At 43.9% G+C, this 21,014-nt stretch overlaps 1 protein-coding gene across 2 annotated transcripts; it reads right to left on the reverse strand.

Moving 5' to 3' along the window:
- Positions 1–827: 827 nt before the first annotated feature.
- On the reverse strand, positions 828–20,428 carry ACBD3 (acyl-CoA binding domain containing 3). Of its 2 annotated transcripts, none has more exons than XM_054819574.1 (8): positions 20,121–20,428; positions 12,706–12,847; positions 11,583–11,723; positions 10,660–10,818; positions 8,451–8,625; positions 4,859–5,051; positions 3,802–4,086; positions 828–2,916 (listed from the first exon to the last, which is right to left on the reverse strand). In XM_054819574.1, the coding sequence occupies exons 1-8, from the start codon at positions 20,380–20,382 to the stop codon at positions 2,705–2,707; spliced, it is 1,569 nt and encodes a 522-aa protein (XP_054675549.1). In that variant the 5' UTR covers positions 20,383–20,428; the 3' UTR covers positions 828–2,704. The 2 variants fall into 2 exon arrangements, with proteins under 2 accessions (XP_054675549.1, XP_054675550.1); XM_054819575.1 differs by lacking the exon at positions 20,121–20,428 and adding an exon at positions 19,544–19,893.
- Between the last annotated feature and the right edge of the window lie 586 nt (positions 20,429–21,014).

Here is a 21,014-nt window from a genome sequence, read left to right on the forward strand (position 1 = left end):
TAGGCTTGCTGCTGTAATTACCTTGGTTTTCATTGCACTTGCACATTTCAAACGAAACTAGTTCGTAGCGTGCCTAGGCTAGATGGTACATTGAACTTCTCAGCACCTTGCTTCTAACAGCACAGCACTTGTTTTGTTCTCGCTGAAGAGACTTCTGCTGCCCAGATGAGCACTGGAAGCACCAGCTTGAAAGGCCACTGCCTGTGGGGGCAGATGGGACCCAGACCACGGATCAAACTAGTGTAAAACCCACATCTGGTCTCAGCTCCAGGATAAGCTACTCACCAGTAGCAGGTAAGCAGCAATGGGTGGTTTTGGCCAACAGAAACCTTAGCCTAACTTGCCTTTTTGCCTCTAGGTTGATGCTTTTCTTCTCGTTCAGTCTAAACCGTGCATGGTCCTGCCTGTGTCTCGCCCTTTGGGCCAAGGGTTTTTCAGGACAGCACAAGCCAGCCCCTGCTGTCCCTTGCGGCTGGGCTCACCAAGCCTCAGGGGCTACGGCAGGCACCTTCCTCCTGGGCAGAAAATGGCTCGTAACTTCTGGCTGCCCACATCCAACCCTTTCTGTTGCAGATGATCGCTTTCAAACCCCAAAGCGATTATGCTGTTTGAGCTGGGCTCTTCTAGCATTGATAGATGGCCTCGTCCAGGGAGCTGGTAACGCTTCTCATACAGAGCCTTTGGCCCAAGTGATTTGGCTGCTAAAACCACAGTGTTAGCACGGTACTGAATTTGGAAAAACGAGAGGGAAGATGACAAGCTTATCTCAGCTGAATAGCCATACGCAGCAATGCCAAGGTTTCCAAATTAATAAAAAGCCAACAGCATTACAGATAAATGTATTTTAATTAGGATTAAATACTATCTCAAAGTATCTTGAAATCGCACTTGTACTGTACTAATCAACAGCCAGAGGCAATAAAAAAAGTCTGAAAACGTAAAAGTTCTAACATCCAACACATGACAGTAAGTGCTGCCATTTAAAGCGACACACACTGCTCCCAAGAACAGATATTCTTAGAGGAAAAAGTCATAACATTTTTGTATGGACAAAAAAAAAATCAAATTGAAGACCAGAAGAAATATATTAGTGCCTGCCTTTTTAAAAGTTTTTTTTACATTAAATACAGTTTTCTTTAAAAGCAAGGTACTTTCTAAATTCATGGTTTATATACTGTATGTACATAAGAGCAGAACATTGTACAGTGTTTTTGGATAAAGCAGCACTAACTAGCTATAAGCTGGTACGGTGTTGCTGAACCAAACACAAGACGACAAGTTAAGCACTCTAGGAGAAGTATCTCCACAGTTGGTATGAGAAAAGTAAAGTATCATGTATGTACAAACTGATTATTCAAACAAATCCCGCAAACTCAGCATCATTTGCCGTGGAACTGTACATGCTGCAGCTAATCAATGGAAGTCTTACTGCAAGAACTGGTCTGAGAGACCTAAAGTAACCGTTTTCTTTCAGTAACAAAGTGCATTACCCATGCAGAGAGCACTTACGCCAAGTCGCCGTCACAACACATCACCCCTGGGGTGCAGGGCTCCAGGGAGAGTGGATTCTTACTGCAGCCTCAAGTCAAGTAGCCACCTGCATTCTTCCACTACACAAAATATGAAATGCCCCAACCAAAGCATATGAAATTGAGATTAAAGCTACATTATTAAGTATCTGTATGTGCACTCTGGCTTTCTGTGGACAGTTACAGAAAGTCTGCACCCAAGTATCACCAGTTCAGACTAAAATGGACTGGCAGTGATTTCCATAATTAGTGCAACATTAACTCCTATACTTTATCAAAGTGACTTACTGTTCTTCAGATGCACAACATGCTTATTCAGGTTTTACAAAAACAAACCAGAACGTTGTGCAGAAAACTAGTTTCAAGGTTGTACATAATTTTTTTTTTTAAAGTCTACCCCATTAAAAACCCAAACTTAGAAATAGTTTGTGCCCTGGTTCAAAATTGTGTCAAGAAATTACTGGTTTTTTTATTCTAGGGTTAGCAGCAGGGCAGAGAGACTAAGGTGGTTCTTGTCACATATACTTTTAATTGTCGTTCAGTTTACATCTTCAGAAGGGGTTATTTGCTGTACCTTCAGGATGCCGTTCATCCTTGTCTTAGCCACTACACTGGTTTAAGGAACTGAATGTTTCTTCTTCGATGAGGACAGAAGCGAGACAACTTGTTTCTAAACTGCATCAACTTAAAGTTTCAAGTTTTAATGGTGTAAAAATCTGACATTCAATTACAGTTAAGAGAAACTTGCTACATAGCAAACTGCATCCAAATCTACCAGTTATAGATGGGACCTTTAAATTAACCGTTAACAAGTTATTCAAAGCATCCAGACCTGGAAACATCAGATCACCCAGCCAGTGAGCCAGCAACTCCCTCCCCCTTTTTCATGAGGCTTTAACAAATATAACTGATGTGACCTTAGCACTGGAGCCAATGACTTCCACTGGTTAACTCCAATAGCCAAAAGGGTTAGGGAGATCCTGTGTTAAGCCCAATGCAATATGCATTAGTGTCATGGAGCAGGAAGATCCCAGTGTCTACTTGTTAAAGTTCACACAAACCATACAGATACAGACAGGATAAAACACAGACTCAAAAGGATCCATTATGCTTGAAGAAAATTCCAAATAAAATGACATCTTCTGCACAGCCCAGCCTCAGACACAGCCACACCTTTATCTAGTATAATAAACTCTGTAGTAAACTGTTTTTGACCTCCATAGAGAGTAGGAGTTGTCAAATTTAAGGAGATAAACTCCTCTCCCTGGGTACTGGTGGCTGCCAGCATACACTTCTTCATGACAGTCTCGTCTGTACACAGGCACTATTTCATCTAGCTGAGGCTTGTTGGCATTCTTTTTGGCTTTTTCTTCACTGCTAGTATTTTCTGCAAGGAAAAAAAAAGTGTCAGTTAACATGGGTGGATGCTTTACAAGAGAAAGACTCATCTGTAGTGGACAAGGCACTCTTTGTTAGTTTAGAATTCAGATGGGTGAAGGGGTTGCTACCAAGGCTGGGGCTAAAGCATTCAAAAGCAGAAGGGACAGTAAGCATGCTCACTTTATCATGAATTTTACAGTTCGATATTAAAACTCACCACACCCATCTCCCCAGCCCAGCTGGGTCAGGTTGTAGAGATGCCAAGCTCTAGTTTTCCCTAAGACATTACCCCATGTTAACGGACTGCTACTGATCTGACATACTACTACTAATTACTCAGTAGTAATATCCAGAAAGCCACTGCTTGCTCTGCTAGAGCATTTCCTTCTAAGCAAGTCGCACGCTCATTTCAAAACACTTTTCTCCTGATGGTATGCCAGACTGAAGATAAAGGCTGTGACTTGTATCCCAACCACTATCAGGAATTGCTCTTTTAAGTTGTTTTGCTGAAGCTTCAAGGAAACTGCCCCCTTAGAAAAAGTTCATGAACAGCAGGGCAGGATCTTTCTTAAGGTTTTCAGCGTGCAGATCCACTATGCTCTACTACAGCATGGGTTTCAATCCAGCTTGCTGAATTGGACAAGAGGGCACACTAAGGAGTAAGTAAAACTTAGGAGAAGGATTTCCCCACCCTCAGCTGCTTTAACCTATCTGTGACCAAGTGAGGTGACTGAAGTTACTTTCAGAACTGCACATCCTATTCAAAATTGAAGACAAGATTCCAGTTAGAAGGAAGGTGGGGGAACTAGGAGATTACACAAGACAATAAGTTAGGTTTTCCCGCACAGCAAGCTCTGCAGGACTGGCAGTTTATATAAATAAGCATGCTTACCTTCTTCTTCATCCTCATCATCACTGGATTCGCTGACATGCACACTGACTGCAGTATTAGGGGAGTCTGTCCATTCAAAATACACCCCAAAACCAATGTCATAATTGTCTGTAGCAAACTCCCAAAAGAGGTAAGACCCCTCTTCGTGAGTTGGTACTCTAACTGTAACCACTTCTCCTCGGCCCACTGTGATCACAGAGTCTGCATCCTGCCGGATTTTTTCCTTGAAGTCTTTTATTTGGGGCCGTGTCCACATCGATGGGGCAGCTATCACTGGAACAGAATCTGGAGAGAGGGGAAGAAATACTCCAGTTAAGCTTTTTTTCAGTTATTTATCCTGCATACTTAAGTGTGCCTTAGAGGCACTTGAGGACCACAAGCATCAGAGTTGCTTCCAAGTAATTTTTTTTTCTTTTTTAAACTGAAGAAACATCCCATACTGGGATCCAAGCAAGTCTTCTGAGGACTACTGATTGTGGATTAAAGTATAGAGGTAACATCTGGAAATAGCAGTGATGACAGAGCTGCTGGGAGGCTACTTTTCCTGCTCCACTTCCACAGCTTCCTAGAAGCTGACTGAGGAAGGTGGGAAATGTAAGGGGATAGCAGTCTGGACTGCACATAGACCAGGGCTAAGCCATAGGTAGGGCAGCATTCAGAGAGAGTAAGAAGGATTTGGCTTTATTTTAATCTGCAAGGCTAAATCATTCAGTTTTGATCCAAGTTCAAATAAGATTGAATCTATTTCTGCACAGAACAGCTTTCTGCTAGAACTTTTATGCTCCTTTCCTTCAAGTCAAGAGTGAAAGGAGGTTCTGGATTCCATCCACTTTGCCTGAAACGCCTTTGCTTCTTCCTCTTTCCCTCCCCCCAAAGCTGAGTTTCCCCTGTGCAATATAGTTCTCCCTTGAGAGAAACTCAACCCAGGAATCAAGTCTAGCTCTTGCATAGCCCAATGAAGCCAAGCAAGAAGCCATAGTAACTATACTTAAGACACCCGAATCCTAAGAAAGGCTTTTGCTATTTATTTTTAATTAAGAAACCTAGCTAGTCCTACCTTTTGGTCCATTCTCCAGTGCTTCTTCCAAAGCCTCAGGATCCAGCTCTTTTTCGGGGCTGTCTGCATGTGCACTGGCCTGCCCATTAATAGATGGGGTGTCCCCTGGGGCAGGCGCATTCACCTTTGACGCAGTAGTCAGAGGTGTCCCTGTTGCTGCCACAACTGCCTCCTGCTGTTTTTGTAAGGCTGCCTAAAATGACAGAAATTACGTTAAGTAAAACCAAAGCCTCCCAAGAGTCTACATATATAAATGTATAAAAGACACTTTAAAAATTTTCCCCCTCTACCCCACAAGGAGGCTTGACAGGAAAGCCCAGACGCAGCACGCATCAACCAGTGAGAATGACATCTACTTAGTATCAGGGGAAGCAAAGTCACTTTGTTCCAGGCTAGCGGATACAACCTGAACAAAAATATTCTACTTTCAAGTTAATTAGGGCACACACAATAAACTCTTGCACTTAAGTACAGAAGTTCTGCATTCCAGTAACTCCTATAACATTTCTTTCAAAATTGAAAGTAATGACTTGTTTGCTGGTTTTTACCAGTGGGCTGAAACGGTTCTGGCCTGAGCTCATCCAAGTCTAAAAAGAGCTGAAAGTATTTAAGGTCTATTAAGTACTTGCTAATTTGTGAGTTAACTTGCTCAACAGGGTTCTCTATCAAATCCACGACACCCAAAGGCAGTTATTGAATATGAAAGCAGGAAGCGTAAGAGCCACAAGGACTGCAAGTAGTCTGGGAGAAGAGTTATTAAAGCTCAGAGGTCCTGCTTTTAGAACATGACTTATGTACATTGAAACTCTTCAGAGAGAATTTATCGTGCTGTCCCTGTGCAAAGGATTAAATATACCTAAAATGAGATTATACAAGGTAACAACCATCCTTTTGGATTTAAGTGGGATGCCTTTAGCTTCAAGGCTTATTCCCCTGTCGCTAGTTATCAGCACAGAGATATTACATACACTTTTTGTTGGGACAGGGAAAAGGTATAACGGACGGTATCATTCTTTAAAGAATAACCTAATAAGCACATGATTTTAATAAAGGAATGGAATACAGGTATCCTGAAGGAGTATGAAGACAATATAGTAAAACATTAATTAGATTTCAAGTTTGAGCAACTGTACAGATGTTGCCCAGATCCACTTTCTACTATAGCAGTTCTATGCGCTAAGGCAATGTAAAGTGGTGAGAACTTTTCTAGAAAACTATTTCATACAGCCTTTTCAAAATTAATTGTGTCACAAGCTGATCTGTAAGCAACCATGACAGAATAGCACTTTTTAACTGCACTAATAGATCCCAAGGCTGCTGGGTTACAGGTATCTGAAAGGAAAGTATTCTTCAGAACTATTACAGAGGTTACCTAAGGCTTCAGGAAAGTCTGAAGTAGAATTAGATATTTTTAGCTCTGTTACATGCTGCTTTTTCATCCTTTCCTCTACAAGAGTTGTCCAAGTAGAGATTTGAAAGATAAGCTTCATTGCCTGGCAGACTTATTTTGTAAAACACTACAAAGGAAAGGCTGTTTTGCCCCAGGTCTTGGAGAGCATTAGTCTTCTGTACGTAGAAAGCAGCCAGCCACGATTGAAAGGAGCAGTGCTGATAGCATTGAAAAAAATTGGCAGCAGCACCTCCGACACCTCGGTCTCAAGGGAGTAGTATCAATTACAGAAGGCATCGAGGACAAGACTGATGAGGCTATAGCTTTTGCTTACAACTATGACACCAAAGCATTGGTACCAAGGTGTCATTAAGCTTGAAGAGTAACTATAACAGGGCAGGAAGCTTCTGACTTTCCTGTACCACCTCAACTCCATCAAATAATGGTTTGGCTTGGAAGGGCCCTTTAAAGATCGTCTAGTTCCAACCCCCCTGCCATGGGCAGGGACACCCTCCACTAGACCAGGTTGCTCAAAGCCCCATCCAACCTGGCCTTGAACACTTCCAGGGATGGGGCATCCGCAGCTTCTCTGGGTAACCTGTTCCAGTGCCTCACCACCCTTAGTGTAAAAATATTTCTTCCCTTGTCCAATCTAAACCTACACTCTCTCAGATTAAAACTATTGCCCCTTGTCCTGTCACTACAGGGCCTGGTAAAAAGCTCTTTCTCTGTCTTTCTTATAAGCCCCCTTTATATATTGAAAGGCTGCAGTAAGATCTCCCCAAAGCCTTCTCTTCTCTGGACTGAACAACCCCAATTCTCTCAGCCCGTCTTCATAGAGAAGAGGTGCTCCAGCCCTCTGATCATCTTTGTGGCCCTCCTCTAGACCTGCTCCAACAAGTCCATGTCTTTCCTGTGCTGGGGACCCTGGAGCCGGATACAGGACTCCAGGTGGGGTCTCATGAGAACACAGTAGAGGGGCAGAATCATCTCCTTCCCTCAACCTTCTGGCCACACTTTTTACGCAGCCCAGGATACGGTTGGCTTTCTGGGCTGCAAGAGCCCGTTGCCAGCTCATATCCGGTTATTCATTCACCAGTATCCAAGTCCATCTCTGCAGAGTGCTCTCAATGCATTCATCCCCCAGTCTGTACTGACACTGGGAACAGCCCCGACCCAGGTGCAGGACCTTGCACTTGGCCTTGTTGAACTTCATGAGATTCATGTGGGTTCCTCCACACAGGTTCACAAGGCTTCGTTCCTTGGACAGCTCTTTGCTGAGGGCATCAGCCTCGTCAAAATACAAGTGACTTAAAATCCAGTAACTAATTTCCCGTTAAGTCTTTAGCTCAAGAACAAGAGACATCAGGCTGGCAGTTAGAGGCCATTTACGACTCAGGTCCTCCCCAGAGAGGTCAGACGTACTGGAGTCTGAAGCCTGGCTTACATCAGTTTAAGACAGTTACAGATGGACATCCTTGAGCGTTAAAATAGCTTGAGATGTTAATACAGCACATCTGCCAGAGACGCAAGATTCCCCTAAACAAAGTACCCACCTTTCAAGCCCAGACACAAAGCCCTTGCAAAAAAGTAATGTACTACTGCTACCCACTGCAACCAGAAACATGAAAGTCTGTCCTTCCACTCAAACCACGAGCGGTCTATTGCAGGCAAGCACCTTCATTAGATACTGATGTCACACAATAGATGCAAAAGGAGAGAGAAGTCAGTAGTGCTCAAGTTGACAGGGAGGAGCAATCTCAAACTCAGTAGGGATGTGACAGTGCTGCACGCATGTTCAGCTGGAAACACATGGCTGACCAAAGCTTGCTGCTCTGCGCAGATCCTCAGGTGCAATACCCACATGGAGAATCACTTCAATAGGTTGGTTTGTGCTCAGATGCACTGGCATGTACCCCTGTTAAATTACACACGGAATCGATGTGCTTCACATTTGGATTCCAAGAATAATATCGAAGCAGGTAATTAGTGAAGGCTGCTAAGAATTTTCTTAACAGCTGCTTCAGAAAATAACTCAAAAAGATTAAATAAAGGGGCTTTGGTGTTTGAATCTGAAGCAGCATTAGTCACCAGGACACTATCTCTCCTTGTAGCAATTAGCTTTCCAAGGTGATAAGGGTAGACAAGTTAACATCTCCCAGACACAGCCCGGGACGCAAAATCTAAGTTTCTCAGTCATACCTGTTGCTGTGCAAGCTGGACTTGATACAACTGCTGCATGTATTGTTGATAATGTTGTTCCTGGAGCTGCCGAATTAGGATCTGCTGCTGTTCATAGTTGCCCGGATACTGCTGGGCTGCGTACTGCTGGAACTGAATGGCAGTCTGGGAGTTCAGGGCTGCCATTATCTGTTGCCTAGATTGGTGGGAGGAGAGTATGAGGATTACAAGGAGCTGAGGATATTGGGGGAATCCCTGTACTTAAGTGGCCTCAAAGACAGTTAATTCAATTCCTGGGAAAACCAATTAAAACAAATCTGCATAATAGAGCAGAACCCAGAGGTAATGTAAATGTGAATTTTGCCTAAAAATATGCTGAGAATGTAGAGAAGGAAGCAACAATTTCTACCCAATGTTTGAAAACATCAAGTGTTAAAAAACACCAGAGCTTACATAATTCTCAATCTGTGGTCTGATAAAGAGATAGTGCTAGGAAAAAACGTGACTGAATTTCTCAAACAAGCAAGGGGAAAAACCCACATTTGGTTCCTCCAGAAAACAGGCAGAAACCATCCTTCTAGCAGCCCTTCTACAAACACTGGTAACAATAGACCTGCTGTGGTACAGCACGGCAATGCTTTCTGGTAAATCTAAGAACAACACACTGCATTACTATCTTAATTTCCCAGGACAGTATGCAAACATATGAAAAGCATGACTGTGGCCTAATTCAGGAATAAAGAAAATGCTACCAAATAGGGCATCTGCGCCTCCAATAAACTCAACTGCTGAAACTTCGGAGGAACCCATGGGTTACTTATGCACAAGCTCAGTTCTCCTCCTCTTTCCAGAGGGCAAACAAAAGCTATATAGTAAAAAAAAATTAAAAATATTAACTAGATCCAGAGTTTGTTTTGTCTCACATTATATCCATCAGTGACCAGCTAGCGATTATTCTGCAGAAGAAAGAAGTATCACACAAATGCAGGAGCAATTCTTTGCTTCCTGCTCTTCTTCCTTCCCCCAAAACCATCCTCTAAAAGCTCCGGTATTAGACTAGTTTGTATCCTAAAGGGCAAGATTTACTATTTCAGCAAAGCTGTGACTTCAGATATACTTGGCCTGCGTGTATATGTATCCACATTCCTTTTCTAAATTCTTTATCTCTGTAACCTGTTACAACCACTTAATACACAACTGCTATTCATGCAAAAAAGTGTTATCACTTAACTTCAAGGCATACCCGCATGTCTTGTTACTTAGCACTGCGCAACATTTTTCTATTGTATTCTCTGTTCATTTATGTCTGCATTTTATGCTCTTCTGCCCCTCTCAGTGTTAAACAAACAATAAAGCTTGTGAATTATTTGCTCCCTCCTCAAAACCACTACATAGTAAGTGCAGGATCTACTTCAGAGACACTCCCTGCAAAAGCATCTTTATTATGAAAAATGGTTGCTGACTGATATGGAACAGCTTTGATGATTTACTACTCTCTTAAGTATTATGTGTGCAAAGCTAGACCCATGTTTTCAGCATCTGGATGTGATGGGAACAACAAAATATAACTACAGCTGTATATTTTAAGTAAACAATTTAATTCAGGCCACTGAGACTAAGTGCATTTGAACATGAATTTTATACTCCTTTTAGAAAGGTTCTAAAAATCCAGTGGTTGGCAGTGTACAAATGAGATCTGCAGGTACTCTACACTTCCTAGAAAGAGAGCACCTTTAAGGAGGTAGTGTTAGACTACCAAGTTAGAAAGTTTCGACCATGCATTCAAAACACCCCACTGAACTGCAGTTATCCTTTTTTGAGGCTCCACCTTCTGTGAAAGGATAGAAACTTTCAAATCACAGTTCAAACAACACTTCCAGCTGGACACTTAACTCTGCTCAGTTGAGTGCAGCACTAATCATTTAAGAAGCAAAGCCACAAGTTTTTATGATGTGCAGCCCTTGAACCCAAGAAACCCCAGAGATTCTCTTTGAACAAAGCTTCTCTGGCACTTTAATCTGAGAAGGCTGCATACAATAACAAGTTAGGATAATTATTTTCTGCAAACTGTGTCCCTCTTAACTAAAGGATGCAAGTGTCACTGCCAGACTTGAGTGCTCTGAACTTCAGGTATTCAATTCTAGCATAACTATTTAAAAAACTTAGACAGAATTGTCTCAAGTGCGAGGCAGTTATTTTCTTTGAAGTGTTATTTGTTTCAGCTACTCACTTCTGTTGTTCCATCCGAAGACGTTCCTCCTCTATTCTCCTCCTCTCTTCTTCTTCTCTTCTCAGTCTTTCCTCCTCTTCTCGCCTACGTTTTTCTTCTTCTTTTTGTAAACGTTCACGCTCCTCCTCTTCACGCCGCCTTCGTTCTTCCTCTTCTCTTCTGCAACATCCACTCAATAAGCTATTTCAGCATTCCTACAAACCCTAGGATGAGTTATTTTCAACATGCTGTAACCTGCCTTTTGCCTGCCCAGTAAGGCTTTTTTTTTTTGTATCATCTCCTCCCAACTCAATATGATTGGAGAAGTGTCTTATTAGATGCAAAAAGAAAATGTATTACTGTTTAGTCTTACTGCACCATGCAGTATGACAAGTGTAAATTCTGTACTATGATCTGATATTCATGCTGACCTATTACTATACTACCCTTAGCAGACAACAGTAGAAAAAATTGTCTGGAAACCTTAAACACATTTTCCAAGCTCTTTAACATATGTCCAATAATTACATGGATACTACAGTTTAATAATCACATGATATGTAAATGATAGTAGAAGATAGCCTTTGTCAAGTTGCTAACTCTTACTAGAAGAGGAGAGTTTAAAGCACCTGACAATTTCATGTTCTGCATACGTTTAGTCCACAGACATACCAGGGCAGACATTTTGTGAAGTATGTATTTCTTAAACAGATGACAGTATCAGCAAAATTTAAAAAACTCCTTATATTCTAGGTGTCCACCCCAGAAACAATCTTTCTCATTACTGGCAAAGTAAAAAAGGCTTAAAGAGATCAAATGGTACCACAGCCACCTAAGCTTTCAAGCATTTCTCTTCCCAAGATGACTAAGCTAGCTGTGACACTATCCATAGGTCAAGAGTTACACACTCAATACACTCCAACACCAAAGGACTCAAACATTACCTTTTCTTTTCTTGTTCTTCTTTCTCTATCTTGTGGGAAGTGACATACGTGGAAAACAAGTGGCAACACCTATTCAGGAGCTTAACAAATTCTGTCATAGCTTTTTGCTTTGACATGTTTCCAAGGGCAGCCCATTCCTTCCTGAGAGAGAGAAAGCAGCTGAAATAACAGAAAACTCAACTCTTTTCAAGGTAGTAGTGAACTCTGAGAACCCAGCAAAGAAAAAAAGTTGGGAGACCAGAGAGCAAACTTTACCATATGCAGTTTCAGAGAACCAACAACTTTTTCCCAAAGACAGATCTTAAACCTGCAGGTTTCAGTGCTCTCTTCTGCCCACACCAGAACAACCCTTTCAAACAGACATAACTGAGTGCTTATATGAAGTGTCATACATCCCTACTCCAAATTCTGAACTACATCCATGAACCTGAAATATTTTTACCTTTCTTCCACTCTAGTTTGTGGATAAAAATGCGTATCTTCTCCTAGATGAACAAACATGGTAACAACCATCAACTATAGCGCTTTGGCTAGTTGAATGCAGCGGCCTGGTTCTTCCTAAAGGAAAGCTACGTCCATTTGGGCAAAAGCAGCGCACTGGGCCCAGCTCCAAGAAGCCAGTGCTGTGTTGCGCATTGCCTTCACAACTAGAAATAGCAACAACTGCCGCCTGAATGGCAAGCAATACAAGAGGCATGCCCGAGACTGCCCAGATCTCATCAAAACTTCCTCAGAGTTTGAATGCATTAGGTATCTGATTTCAGAAGTGATCCTTGGTATTAGCAAAAGCTACAGTGAATGCTGTTACTATTGGCAAAAGGCTCGGCCTGTTGTAACCCTAGTGTGGGGTTAGGATGAAAGGTGGGCCTGCACGTTAATGCAGGGCTAACCGAGTCCTAAACTGCTATGAGAAACTGGACTCTAGGCACAGCAGCTTTTCCTAGTGTGGTTTAAAAAACCCAATAACCTTCTGTTAGCTCCTTTACTGAACTGTGACTCAGATTTCTAAGATGTGTTTGAAGAGGCCACACACACACACATTGATGCAACCCACATACTTTTCTTATTGCAGAAATTGGATGATGTTTTCTTCAGACAGAAAAAGCAGAGTTAAAACTTTTACCTTCTATCATTCCCCAGCACATCAAAGAATCCAACTTCAGGGCAAGTGTCAGGGTTGTAAGGTCCCAGCAGAACCTGCTTGTGCAGTGCCACAAGTTTGAGTTTTTCTTCATACGTTGGATGAAAGGCTTTACCATCTTTTTCTGTAGAAGAAAAGGAAAATGTCACTGTTGTGCTGTCCTGTGCTTAATCAATTAATCAAAGAGCATTTTGTACAACCGTTATCATGATTCCTCTGTAAAAAAGGAATAAGAACGATAAGTCACAAAGGTTAGACAAATTAAGTCAGTTCTATTCAAATAAAATAAAGATCTGTCTAGAAGAAATACATTTAACTTCAGCTGCTGAAACTCAATTATGAAGTGTTTTTCATCATACCATCTAGAGTGAATCTCAGCTACTAAGTTATCACATAAATATTTAAGCTAATTAGTTGAACATCATACCATATGGATCTATATCTCTGAAATATTTAAAAACCTTAACTCGACTTCAAACGCGTCTGCCAAGTCTATTGTAGTGGGATAGGAAGGATTTTTCACAAAGATGCGATGTTAACTTTATAGATTGCTCTCCTTTCATGCTCTTCACATCGATGAAAGCAGAACAAGCTAGGTTTAAAGCAAGGAAAACCACTGAGTAAAAATTAGAATTAAGGGAAAAGTTTTCCTTGAGGCAATTTGATTGTTGCACTTTGCCAAGGCAGCTGGAATAACCCCTCACAATGAAGAGTCTTAGAGGTGACTCCATCAGCACCAACGCGTAGAGAGCTCTGGCCATAAGATACAGGCAACATAAGCCTGAACGTAATCAGAATTCCAGTGGCTCCACACCAACACCTTCTGAAACAGTCCTGGTTAGATCCCACCATGCATTTACTGCTAAGAAGAGACTTGCACTGATTTAAAATGATATATGAATTAGTCAGCTAGGACTTACCTCACCACATTTAAACTGTCAAAACAAATCAAAGAAACAGGCATTGCTACATGTAATTACACTGCTCATTAAGAGGAGACCTTTTTCTTGAACAGGAAAACAAATAAATAGGCATAATCTCCTTTTGGAAGGGGTGAAATGAGGAAGCCATTATCGGATGTAAACAATAGACATTTCACATGACTGTACTACTAACTGCTCTCCATGTAGTCAGGAACCACAGGCAGCGCTGCCACTAGTTTCCAGCTCTTCTTTTACAGTAAAGGTCACTTTGGAGCAAGTTGTTTACAGCCCCAAACTGAACAGTCCAATTCACACTCAAGTTTTAGGGCTGACATTTACATATTGCAAAATTGCTTGACTGATGCTTGTAAACAGAGTTATTAACAGGAAAGAAGCAAATCTCAGAACAAGAGAGAGGGGAAATAACTCTACTATGGCTTATTGAGAAACTCAGAGCAAACACTTGTGAAAATTGAGAATTAGAGACAACCCCAGAGGGAAACTGTCTGCAGGTCACAGCAAGAAGCTATATTTTTGATAGAGTAAGTTCAGCACATTACTGGACTTAAAATATCACAAGGAACCTTTACACACGTGCCATTAATTTTGAAGCCGGAATCAAAGAATTAGGAAGGTAAACATTTAATCACTTCACTATTCCAGAACCTCACATATTTGTTCTTCTCCCAGTGTCACACAACCTTACAGGAAATCTCTCTTCCACCTTCAAAAACCAGAAGCCTTCACCCACAAAAGTATCTATTTCCAAAAATACCTGGTGAGGTGGAGAAGGGATGGGGGGGGAATGTAAAGGCTGAACCAGAATCTACTCAGTAGTATCCAGTGAAAGGACAAGAGGCAGCAGACACAAGTTGAAATACAGGAAATTCCACTTAAACGTAAGAGGTGGCTTGGTTTTTTACTGTGAGAATGATCAAGCAGGTTGCCCAGAGAGGTTTTGAAGTCTCCATTCTTGGAGATACTCAAAACCCAAATGGACACAGTCCCAAAAAGCCTGCTCTGAATGGGGAGGGCTGAACTTGACAATCCCCAGAGGCCCTTTCCCACCCCAAGTCTGTGATCTTTAAGAGATGCACGTCCTGGTTAAGTTCTCTCCCTGGGTCTCAGGCCACCCAAAGAGGCTTCTCCTCAATTCTTCACACTTCTCATTTAACTCAGAATTTGTTTATTAGGTAGCAAGCACCTCCTTTAGCCTCAATATACAATACGCGCTTTGAAAGCATATTTAATATGCCAGGGCAGTGCGCTTAAAAGCAAGTCATTTGATAAGGGTACTTACGCTGAAATTTTGCCAGGCTTCTGAGCGAAGAACACTCCTCAAAGGGGGTCCCTATGGCACGGTTTACCTTGCACAACCTGTACACCTACAGTTGTCTGCCAAAAAACATAGCTATTTGCTGTAGTAGACTGCCACCTAAGCCAGCTAACATCATCAGTATTTGAACTCACTTCTGAAGAGGGCTAAATGGCAAAAAAAACATCGTCTCCCATGCTATACGCAGCATGCCTGCATTTTCACAGAACAGAGAAGTCAGACCTCAAGCTCCAACTATCGAGGAGAAGCCAAAATCCGCATTTACGAAGAATGGTGACTCAAGGGAAGAAGAACAAACAAGCTAAATAGGAGAGGAAAACAGATAGATGAGAAAAATACGAGACAGGCAATCAGTGACTTGTAGATAATTCAGATTAGAAGCAAGCTCTCAGCAAAGTATTTAGAGCCAGTCAAGAGAGCAAAGCTGTATACTAGCAATTTTTCAGCTGAATTCTTCAGCATGAACCACACTGTATAATTATCCCAAAGATTTGGAATTGTTGCCATTAAACTGAACCAGAGGACCTGAAGCCATCTAGAGAGTCAAATATGCCAAAAAAGAGCATTAGTGAGTCCAGACAAATAGAAGCGCCAAATTTATTCAAGCATTTGTGAACGCACCGTTTAAGTAGGTATTACCCACACATCTAATACAGCTGTCAGGAAGCTGAAGAACATCAAAGAGCTCTAAGGAACACATTGAGAAATCCAAAGGATGTGCACAGCGGTAGTACAGCAACTATACAACCCTCCCTATGCCACTGGTATGCCTTACCCAACAGGGCCAGAGAAAGGCTCAGCTTTCTTACACAAGACTATGAGACTTCTTTCCTGACAATACCTCAAACCATAATACTCCAGAAAACCAATACGTAGAATACCAACAACTCTCCTTGCCCTACAGGTAATTAACTATATGCTTGAAGACCACTGTTTGTGTTGGCATGCAAACACAACAGAGAGATGAAGCTATGACCAATAATGAAAAGCAGATAATGGAGGTTTATGTCACTACGTAGCACCGTACCATTGACATGAATTGATATAAACCCGCAAATTCAGACTCAAAGGACTTTAAGAAATATGCTTAAGAGACTGCATCATGCAAGACACTGTTACACCCATGTAACTTCAGATTATTTTTTGTCCTGTAAGAAATATGGCACAACATGCTGCAGCTTCTACTCCAACTTCACCTACTGCACTCTAAATGCCTAATTCCTGTGGGATAACATTCAGTCGAGTCATCTAGAAGCAGCTACAAAACAGTTTGTGAAGTGTGATTTTTCACCTCATAGCTTTTAAAAGCAGAAGTCACTTACGTTAATGCCACTTATTTGCAAAGTTTTAATGAGCAAGACCAAAACTGAGAAGCACAAGAACCAAATCACTGCCTGCAGATCCCAGCACACTTTTACACTCGTAATTCTCCTCTCCTGAAGATGTTCCACATCAACAGAAGAGTTACCAACTGGCCCTTCCAATTAAACATGATCAAAGCTCAACTTCACATCAAACGTAGATACGCTATAGGAGTTTTCATATTTTTGAAAACAAGAGCCTACTTAACTTATGAATTACAATCATGCCATCGAATTAGCCCTCAAAAAAAAAAAGATGAGGTCAAACAATTACTTCAGAATGATGTATTGCTGAGGTTGAAGATGCAATCTTGTTAAGATAAGAGGAAATAACTTGGAGCAGTCAAACAAAATTAGAGTACTTGACATACCAGGAGAGCTTTTAGACAGCAAAATGATATGGTTTGTATACCGTCTACTCAGATGTGCCACACTGCAAATCACTTTAGACAGTGCACGGACATTTCAGGGACTGTCATGTATTGAAGGTTGGGTGCAATGGTATTTCAATGACAGGATGTGGAAAAGCATAAAGCCAGGTTGATACTGGAAGAGATTTGCTGGCAGAGCTATGCAAGCCACCCCCTCCTACTGCAGGATACAGCTTACACCTTAAACAAGTTACCTTCACCGGCATTGCTCACAGCAGCTCAAAAAGCAAAATAAGCCGTCAGACAAACTTTTACTCTTCCAGCTGCCCCAGGGCACACAATTACAGACAGTCCAAGAGATGAAGAAACACGACTCTGTTCTCCACTGTACGCTGGATCCAGCACAGTAGAGCACCTTCTTAATGACTGCCAAAGTGCTGGTCAACCTGAACTAGGCTTGACAGAGCAGTAAGGGAAAGAGTGTGTATTGTAAGGAAGGCTCTTGTTTCTCACAGAAAAATGGAAGACTATTAACCATCTATTTTCTATGCCTCTGTTATTCTGAAAAGCTTTCTTCACAAGCCATTATAGATGCTAAAAAAAGCTAGCACGCATCTCCTGCACAGCCTAAGGCCTGACAGTTGAAGTGACCCCGGGTCAAGCATTTTAGATCTGCTTCTGTCTTTATCAGAAACAGAATAAAGTAGCTTTTGAATGTCTTTAATATCCTAGCCTAGTATCAGTTGTGATTTTCACGTTGTTTATACGCACTCCCTTGTCTTTGAGCAATCCTGTTACAGGCAATATGCCACCACAGACAAGTGTTAGCAGTCATTGTAATAAGCAAATGCAAAGCATTTTGATCAGAGTCAACTTTTCTAGGAAGAAGATACATCATGAATTATAACCAGACAACTCAGTCTGCACACTGAAGCAGAAAAGAAGTTGCTTAACTAGTGATGGCTGCTTACTCTTTGACCTCACACAGGGACTACTCTAGCATCCTGACCAGAGCTCCTTCCATCCCAATAACCACAGTTAATCCCCACATCATCATTTTTTCCAAACAAGTGCTGTTCCACAGTAGCTGTGTGAATAGCCAATACACACTGTGGCACGGTTATCAACTAGCTTTAAGAAGGACAAAGTTTTTCAAAGACACCCCCCACCTCCAAATCGGTGTAGTTTTTAGAAGAATGATCAGAAAAAAGATGTCAGCATTGACCTATTAACATGGGTCAACCTTCAGATGCCTCGTATGTTGCTCCTTGAAGTAAAGGAGGGATCTGTGTTTGTTCCCTGGCATCTACAAGGCTGCTAAACAAGCGTGCCCACTCCCACAGTTGTTTTGACAGTGGATGCATTAAAATCATTTGGAAATGAGACCAATTATTTTTAGAGCCATACAGATATAAAGCAAGCTGGCAGAATCAGCAATCCACATAGTACAAGCTCCTGTAACTCACCATTGCATCTATAAATAAAACCCCTCACGTTATGTCACTTTCAGCAAAAAACTACAGATGAAAATATGGGCAATGACTCCTCACATGACTTTTATTCCAGTCGTAAGGCTAGAGGAACAAGGCCTTCATTTGGGAAGTCTGACAACTCCATACAATGTGGAAAGTTTTCCTCTCATGAGCAAAACCATGCGTTACAAGAAATTGCAGAAGGTTAAAAAAAGAGCAGCACTGAGATAAAACGTTGAAATTAAGCTGTTAATAAAAAGGCAGGTGATAAAAACCCCACTGTTGAGACAAGACAATGAACTAGAACCTAGACACAAGTAACACTCCACTGACTTTTCACCATCCACTGACTTTTCACCATCCAAGAGAAGATAAATGTAGAGCACAGATTTCATTAAAAACATGAGACATAATAGACATAGGTTATAAATAATGTAGATATACACACTATGAATGAGGTTTTTTTTTTTATACTGGCAATACCAGTTCCAGTAGAATATTAAACCCAATACAAAATAAGACCATGGTTGACTGAGACAAGGAATTTGCTACTACAGAGGCATTTCTTTCTGCACCATGTTTTAAGAACAAACGCTCATTAAACCAAACTAGAACCCTTCCAAGCAGCTTATTTTACAGAAAGGGTAGAGACAGAAATCACAACACTTCTAACCTGACACCCAGTCATAGAAGCTTCCGACACCAGGGGGTAATCAAGACCCTTACGGTTCTTACAGCTCAAAACCCCCCAAATTTCTGTATGCATGCTAACAAAAAAAACGCTTTGTGGCAGGGCATCAGAACAGTGTCAAAGAACCAGGGCTCAAGAAAACTGCTTAGAGCCTTACATGCTCCTAACAACTAATCAAGGTGCAAGTCAGCCACAGTGGAGAAAACAGACAACTTTGCCCTTCTAGCACAATTGCCACCTGCTAGTATGCTTGCCTCCCGAAGAGGCAGCTTTCCTGGGGGGTTATCTAACAACTGACTGCCACAAGACTGACCTTTCCAAGCACAGAGTTGCATCTTCCCTAGCACAGGCAGGTTGCTGGCCTCCCTGCTCCGAGCCCCGCGTTAAACAGCGGCTGCCTGAAAAGCCACCAAAGCAACACATCGCCGTGAGGTGCTCAAACACTGTAGCGCAACGTAATGCTACAGTGAACGTAGCTCTTCCTCAAAAACCACACAGTCGATTTCCTCCTCTTGAGGAAAGTAAGCGTGGCAAGGTACCTCCGGCTTCCTACAGAAGCAAACCTGGCTACAGGGGACCTGAAGACAAACGCTGCAGGTCTACACCCTGGGTATTTTATGGCTCCAGCTGGAGTCATGACAGCGCACGAAGCAGCAAAGCCCTGACCTGAAGTTAGCATCCCGCGGAGACGCACGACATCTCACGCCAGTATCCGGGCTGTCAGCACACTCGACAACACTCAAAGAAAGAGCTCTTCGCCTACGTTTCCAAGGTGTTGCTTCGCATGCCGCAAACGAGGATTTTTTTTTTTTTTGCTCCGTTTTTAGGTCGAGTGGTGCAAACCCTCGGAAACGCCTTCCCGGTCCCGTGGAGCGGGCACACCGCAGCCCGGGGCAGCCTTCCACCTCTTCTCCCGCCCCGGCTCGCATCTCGCCCCAGGAAAGAGCGCACCGCCACAAGCCACCACCGACCGCCGTGACACGATGCTCGCCCCGGCTCACCGCCGCGCCCGGCACACCGACCCCCGGGGGCCGCGGGCGGTACCGGCGCTGCCGCCTGTCCCGCTACGGCACCGCCCCCCGCGGCTCTCGGGGAATCCGGGGCTCCGCCTGCGCCCCGGAGCCCGGCTTGGCGGGCCATGCCGCCACCCGGGGTGGGGGTGCTTCCCGAAGCGCGGCGGCTCCCGCCTCGCCGCCCCGGTCCCGGCGGGGGGTGCGCGGGCCACGTCGCCGGGCGGCCTCACCTTTGAAGAAGCGCAGCGCCAGGCCGTACAGCTCCTCCAGCGCGAAGCCCCAGCGCCGCTCCGGGCTCAGCGCCGCCTCCTCCTCCGCCGCCTCGCCACCGGCCTCCGCCTGGCCTGAGGAGCCGGGGCCCGCTCCGCCCCGCCCCGCCGCGGGCTCCCCCTGCCCCGGCCGCGCTTCACAGTGCGGCACCTCAGCGTTGGGGCTCAGCGTCAGCCCGTCCACCGAGACCTCCAGCCGGTCCGAGCTCAGCACCGCCGCCATCCTCCTCCTCCACCGCCGCCCGCCCTCCGCCTCCTGCTCCGCTGGGGCGGCCACGTCCCGACTTCCTGTTCCCTCCGACCCGGAACTTCCGGTCCCGCCCAACCACCCCTCCCGCGTCCCCGCCCCTCGCCAACGGCCGCCCCCGCGGCTCCGCCCCCTCGCCAACAGCCGTTCGCGGGCATCGCGGCGACCTGGCCCTCGTCTCAGGCAGGCGGCGGCCCCGAGGGAGGCTCGTCCCCGGCGGGCGGGAGGACGGGGCGCCCTGACCCTGCCGGGCGTCCTTGGGAGCAGGAGGCTGTGCCCGCCGGGGCTTGTTCGCCTCACGGCGGTGGCCGTTGGAGCCCGTGAGGTGCCTCGTAGCCCGCTCTTCCCGCCTTGCCGGCCTCCCGGGGCCTGGAACTCGGCTCCCCGGGGCACGGTTTACACCCGCCTGTGGCAACCTCGGGGATGGGGCTGAAAATAAACTCGCCCCCTTTGCCCGGGTGGGAGGTAGGGCAGGCTCGGCCTCAAATCCCAGGGCGCAGGAGGTTACATGAGTGTTTGGGAGAACTGGTGCTCAACGCTTGATGCGCTTTCCGGTTCCTTTATAAAACAGAATAACGACTTTTCAACAGCTTTATGTCACAGATTGA

Source organism: Grus americana, chromosome 3 (genome assembly GCF_028858705.1).
Source record: "Grus americana isolate bGruAme1 chromosome 3, bGruAme1.mat, whole genome shotgun sequence".
NCBI lineage: Eukaryota > Metazoa > Chordata > Aves > Gruiformes > Gruidae > Grus > Grus americana.

Bases quoted from the DNA above. Each gene is read 5' to 3' on its own strand.
- ACBD3 (XM_054819574.1), bottom strand. From the start codon at position 20,382: ATGGCGGCGGTGCTGAGCTCGGACCGGCTGGAGGTCTCGGTGGACGGG. The intron at 8,626-10,659 runs GTGAGTAGCTGA...CCACCAATCTAG, and splicing joins CTTCGGATGGAACAACAGAA to GCAACAGATAATGGCAGCCC. The intron at 5,052-8,450 runs GTATGACTGAGA...CTGTCATTTTAG, and splicing joins TCCAGCTTGCACAGCAACAG to GCAGCCTTACAAAAACAGCA.